The sequence below is a fragment of the Rhinolophus sinicus genome, linkage group LG02 (assembly GCF_036562045.2).
Source record: "Rhinolophus sinicus isolate RSC01 linkage group LG02, ASM3656204v1, whole genome shotgun sequence".
Classification (NCBI taxonomy): Eukaryota; Metazoa; Chordata; class Mammalia; order Chiroptera; family Rhinolophidae; genus Rhinolophus; species Rhinolophus sinicus.
The window spans coordinates 151,082,892-151,089,302 of record NC_133752.1 but is presented as its reverse complement, the minus strand read 5'-3'; the positions used below and the strand labels follow the sequence as shown (position 1 = coordinate 151,089,302).

Genomic DNA, 6,411 nt, shown 5'->3' with positions numbered 1-6,411 from the left:
CCTTCCTCTGACGAGGACTGAACTTTGAATTTTTATTCCAAGAAAATTAACACCACCACTTCTTAAGTACTTTTTTAAAAAAGCTATAAGGTATCCGGCAGACCTGATATCAGAGAATTCTCCTTAATATCTGGGGACTACTTACTGCAATTCTACCCAGTTTTCTGTTCATTCTCATGTTGTAGTCTATTATTTGAAACACTAGAAACATTTTCGCAAAAACCTTCTCACACCTGCCTTCACCTCCGTGTTCTTCAGGCTGTAGATGAGAGGATTCAGCATGGGAGTGACCACACTGTACTGCACAGAGAAGACGGCTTCCAGGGGAGAGCCTGAGGGTGGCATGAGATAGCGGAGAAGACCTGAGCCATAGAAGAAGCAAACTGCTATGACATGGGAGAAGCAGGTGGAAAAGGCCTTGCTTCTGCCTGTGGTGGAGTTGATGGCCAGGATGGTGGACAAAATGCGAACATAGGAGAAAAATATCAGAAGGAAATTTCCAAAGAAATGGAGGAAGCTGGAGCCAAGCAGGGTAATGAAACTTGCAGTCACGTCAGAGCAGGACAAAGGGTAGAGAGAGGGCAGCTCGCAGCTGAAGTGGTGGATAGTTTGAGCCTCGCAGAAGTCTAAGCTGAGAGCCACAAGGATATTGATGAGACCATCCAGAAAAGCCAAACCCCAAGAGGCCCACACCAGCCCCATGCACCGCTGTCTGTTCATCACCTGGCTGTAGAGCAGGGGAGAGCTGATGGCAACGTAGCGGTCATAGGCCATTGCGGTGAGTAGGCAGGATTCAGTGCCCCCAGTGGCAAACACAAAGAAGACCTGAGCCATGCAGCCCTCCACTGAGATGGTTTTCTTCTCAGACAGGAGGTTCTCCAACAGCTTGGGCACAGTGACCGAGGAGTGGCAGAGATCCAGGAAGGACAACTGTCCCAGGAAAAAGAACATGGGGATGTGAAGACGGGAATCAACCCTGATCACCAGCAGCAGCGTCAGGTTCCCCATCAGGGTCAGGAGGTAAATAACAAGGAACAGCACAAAGAGCAGGGCCTGGACCTGGGGGTCAGCAGACAGCCCGAGGAGGATGAACTCAGAGACAACACTGTGGTTTCCCATTGCCGTTGAGATTTCCTCGGGAATGGCAGAAACGAATTGGGTGGAGCCTCTTCTTACGTCTAACAAATATCCCAGCGTCTTAATCTTCTACTTTCACAAAGTTTCATACTTCCTCAAAAACGTGTGTTTCTAAATGACAAATTTCCTAAATCCCTAGATTTCCTAAAACCTGTAACAATATTTCCTCAGGCTCGTTAGGAGCCTGATAGCTCCCTGTCCACCTTTATTGTTCTTTCCTTAATGTCTTAGACTTTATTTGTTATTGTTGTTTTATTATTCAATCTACCAGTGGATGCTTGTAAACTGTAGATAATAATCGAGGAGAGAGAGAATTTTGCAGGATGAGTAAGATAAACCTCAGAAATGGCGTCTCCGAGAGCAGCAGGGTTTCAGAGCATAAGCGGCGCGTGGCCTTAGATGAGAGCAGGTTTAGTTCATGGCATCAAACAAGCACGAAGTCAGCAGATTTGGTGTCAGAAAGGATGCAGTTCTCATCTAATAGTTTTTATTTTTAAACAAATATTTAAATAAGATCATTAATGGAAAGTGAAGAGGGGTAGTGGCTGGACATTTACAAGAGTGAGAAGAAAGGGACTTAGTTAGAGAGAAAGTAGCACAGAGATATCCCAGATGCTATGTAATTTATCACAAGAAAAGTGTTGACCAATATGCAAACGTACCCTGGACATAACCTCCGTGGCGAGTTTGGGTGATGTGTCCAGTTTCAGCTCTGGTCTGTGCCCTCGTGCCTTGTGTAAATATAGACTATCTACCTATTTTCTAAAGCGTGGCCTTTTTTTTTGCTGACCCTGAACTGACAACCCAGATTACAGCTATGACTCGGGAGAACCCTTCCACACAGTAACCACACCATCTTGACCTTCACATACTGCTCTGTCACTTGTGTTCATACTGCAAAACCAGCACATTCTATTTCTCCCATGACTTATGATTTCTCTCCCATTGTTATTCCAAAAAACACAAAGAATTAAAGCTATCTTAGGAATCAAGTCCACATTACCTATATTTCTCATCAAGTTGAGCAATAACTAGCACAGAATTAAAGAAAAACTTTTTCAAATCCAGTGGTCCAAGAGATGAGTAAGTTTGAACGTCAGTGTGAGAGTTTGGTATGAAGGTGCAGTCTGAAAATTCTTGTTGCATATAGATCTCCTTGATTTCTAAAAGAGGAAAGGAAATGGGTAAATTGCATATATTGCTTCTAAAAAGCTAAATGCTTTCAATCATATGGAGACTTCAGTCTCTATTATTACGACTTTTTTTTTTTTTTTTTCACTCACCACTCTGGCTCTAGCTACAGTGACCTGGATTGATCCTGAGAAGAGTACATCATTGACAGAAGATGCTGGAAAAGCAAGGAATCAAGCCATAAAATACAGACAGAGAACCATCCATTAATATTTTGAAGGGCAGTAAAAAGAAAGGTTCCCACCATTCTACTCATCTCCAAATGGAGCCCCACATACCAGCACTAGAAATTCTCTAAACTTTGGGGATACTTTCTCTCTTAGGGATAAAGGCCAAAATGTGAAAATCATGCACAGGACATTTTCATGAAGGACAAGCCTGGAAACTGGATCCTGTCAGAGGCCAGATTCCCTCACAGGTAGAGATGCACTGTGTCAGTAACCTAAAGGGTCACAGAAATAAGTAAAATCTTCACCTTTACCTGCCACTGTGATTTCACTATTCTCAAGGCTTCATTATTCAAACTGGTCCAAATTTAGAATAGAAACAGCTCTGAGAATGTTAGCACTATATGTTTTCAGTTATTATCACAATTAAGTGGAGTTAGCTGACTGTATCATTTCCAAAGACTAGTTGCCTGAGAGGAACTCATTTTAAAAGGAAACATACAAAAGTACTTAGCATTATCATTGGCCCAAAGGAGTTGCTCAAAAACTGTTATTTAAAAACAAAAGCGAATGTGTGAATCAGTGAACAAGTCAGTGAATGAATGAGACTCAGGAGGAGCACAGTCTAGGGCTTTCCTGCGCACAGAGAACATATCTAATTAGGAACCAGTAAGGGATTTGGACACCCTGGGCTTGGGTGAAACCAAGTGTATGAAGGGCACTGGAGAAAAATGTCACCAATGGAGAGGTTTGCCCTAGCGCAGTGTCTCCTGCCCTGTTCTGAACTTCCACATACCTCCGAGTTCCTAATTATGGGGGATACTTATAATTCAAGCTATAATTCATTTCTGGACCCTATATGTTTGCAGTGCTTGGAGAAGCTTATTTCTGAGTCACGAGATGCCCACAGTCTATCACTTATGTCCTGATCTCCTCCCGCCGCTTACAGACACTTCTCAGGGATTAACCTCCCCACACTTCCAGGTTTCTGCTATAGAGTGGGCTTTCTTCACCAGAAGCAAGGAATATAGGGAGATACAGGAAAGAGACTTGTCTCCGTTGTCCCATGAGTCAAATGAAAGCTAAAACTAATTACTGGGAAAGTTGTGAGGATTTAACTTCCTAAAAATGTGCTGAAGACAACTGAGGTGCTGAAGAATCATTACATCCTCTTTCCTTCACCAACAGTCCAAACGTACAATTTTCCCCAAAGAAGGGAGACAAGTGATTTTGAGGAGCCGACCAAAACATTTTAGGTAACAGAAATGAATACCTATCAGAGAGAAAGGTTCTCCTTCCTCCAGGCTGGGAGGACAAAGATAAGATGAGAGGATTGAAGGGAACAGAAGTGTCTGATGAGGGAATGACAGGAAGTGGTGGGAACTGAGGGTATAAGGGGCCTGCAATGAAAAGACCTGCAAAGAACACAGGAGCAAAGAAAACCACCAGAGAACAGAGGAAAAACCTTACCGTATTTCTCTCTTTTCCTGGTACAGAATACATCCTGTTTTTCTGAGCTGGTGGGCATGCCTCTGAGCTCAGGAGAAATTCACAAGAGAGAAAATGTACTACAGCAGTTCATCATGTGAACTGACTTGCTTTTCCTATTTAAGGTTTTGTGCATAAAAAGAAATATGTAAGCTCAGTCCTCAAAAGTCTCTGCAAATAGACTTCAGAAAGCTCTTCTGAACTTGGACAGCATTTTTCCTCTTTTCCTTTAATGATTCCATAAAACGACAACGAAAAGAAAAGCTTGAAAATTTCAAATTCCTAGCAAGTAATTAAGCAACTGCTTTCATATTTCCTCTAGCATAATTACACAATTATTTCTTCACAAATCTCTCTCTATGACTGTTAATATATTGCTAAGAGCATCTTCCTAACAAAGGAAGCTCGGGTCTAGCCATTCAGAAGGGCTTCTGGGTTAAGGTGGCCAATGGGAAGGCGAGGTATAATCTGAAAGCCTGGGGGGATGTCTAAGTCCATCCTGATTGCTGGAAAGCTCAGCCTGAGGCTACTTTGGACTCATTGGCTAAGAATAGTTACCAGAAGATCCCCCTGGGAATTCCCACTAAAGCTAAGTGACTCAAAGCTTCCCTTTAGATCATCTTGCTAATGTTGTCATGTGTTTAATTATTGTATATAGTAAAGCCAATTATTACTCTATGTAACATTATTATTATTATTGGGTCAGTGGTAATTTTAATTTACCTACGTATTGGACTTGTTTTTGCTCAACTGTTTTACATACAGAATTGCAAATTCAGTAACTGAAACTGGATTTCAATGGATGAGTTTAACACAAATTAGACAAGCTAAGAGCCATTAATAAATCAGAAAATAAGTCAGAAGAAAATGAGAACTACTATCTGTGAACAATATTTTTCTCCTTGAAGAACTCTTTTTAATTTTTTTTTTAGTGCAAGTCTTCTAATAATTCATTTCATCGTCATTCTTAAAGGATGTTATAGTGAACATAGATACCTCTTTTTATTCACTTTCTTAACTTCTTTATTTTATCTTATGTATACAAGGAGACAGTGAAGAAGCCCTGGTGATATGCTTAATGGAACTAAGAAATAAATTTCTGAAATTATCCAATCTTATTGCTCAGTAACTGGAAAAAAATTACCAATCTAGTGCCCCAGTGCTTATATACTATTGAAATTCCATCCAGTTCCTAGAATTAGACTGATGAGTAAAGAGAAGCCATGGGGTATGGTGAAAAGAATAGGTGCTTTGGGGTCAGAAATCATTGGGACTCAAATTCCAAATACACTCCTTACTAGTTTCATGAGTGAAGCCATAAAAATTATCTGAGCTTTAGTTTCCAGTATCACGGAAATGGGAACATCAATAATGGGGATCATGACTTTTTTGTTTTTTTCCACATTCCTCTTACTTTCTTAGTCTGTGGTGTGGATTCTTTAATTTTTTTATTTCTCTTTTTTAGTGTTTTTTTTTTTTTAATTTGTTTTAGGTGTATAAAACAACATACTGATCAGACATTTATTCCCCTCACAAAGTGATAACCTCCCTCCAACTACTACCCCTCTGACATTGTATATTGCTTGAACATGAAATCTTAATAGAGGAGTGTCACACGGAGTGTCATATGGGGTCTCTGGTCCCTCTCCCCGCATAAGAATGCAGGACATGGTGAGGCCAAAAAGGAACACCCACAGAGCCATGGATAGGGGAGTCATACCACTATAGTCTCGCTGGCGGCTGGGTTGGAGACACAGGAAGCAGGAGCCACACGATCCGCAACCTGCCGTCCGTTTGTCTCTGCCAGCAACCTCACTTGCTAATTGCAATCTGCCTCTCTGCAATCCGCGCTTGCCAGCCACCATCTTCTTGCTAGCCCCCCCATTTTCTGCTAGCATAGCCACGGCAGTTATATTAGTAGCCAATGGCTCATTGGTTACAGCTGACGGCCAGCTAGCCACAGATGATGGCCATCCAATCACTGTTGATGGCCATTTACTACCCGTGTGAGCACCTTTCCACATGAGGCCGAGAACCTGGATACTGCACTCCTGGCTCTGTCCCCACAAGGAGTTATTTTTTTTATTCAGTACTTTGAAGATAATACCTCATTGTATTCTGTCTCCTTGTTAGTCTAATGTCTCTCTGAAGAAGTTAGCTGTTAGTCTAATTATACTTGTCTGCAGTTAATTTGTATTTTTTCTTGCCATTATTCATATTTTCTCTTTAGATTTTTAATAATTTTATTATGATGTGACAAAGTGAAACTTTTTTTTCATTTATCAGACTTGGGATTGACTTATAGGACTGCTAGTATTTATAATTGATGTATTTTTTCAATTTGGAAAATGTTCATCCATTATCTTACACATTGCCTTATTTTCTCATCATTATCTCATTCTTTATCTCTTCGTGTATGTTGTCCTCA

General features: G+C 41.0%; 1 protein-coding gene across 1 annotated transcript; it reads right to left on the bottom strand.

The window, feature by feature from the left end:
• Positions 1–201: 201 nt before the first annotated feature.
• OR8S1 (olfactory receptor family 8 subfamily S member 1) lies at positions 202–1,119 on the bottom strand. Its single transcript, XM_019748353.2, has one exon. The coding sequence runs from the start codon at positions 1,117–1,119 to the stop codon at positions 202–204; it is 918 nt and encodes a 305-aa protein (XP_019603912.2).
• Positions 1,120–6,411: the final 5,292 nt, after the last annotated feature.

Bases quoted from the DNA above. Each gene is read 5' to 3' on its own strand.
- OR8S1 (XM_019748353.2), bottom strand. From the start codon at position 1,119: ATGGGAAACCACAGTGTTGTCTCTGAGTTCATCCTCCTCGGGCTGTCT.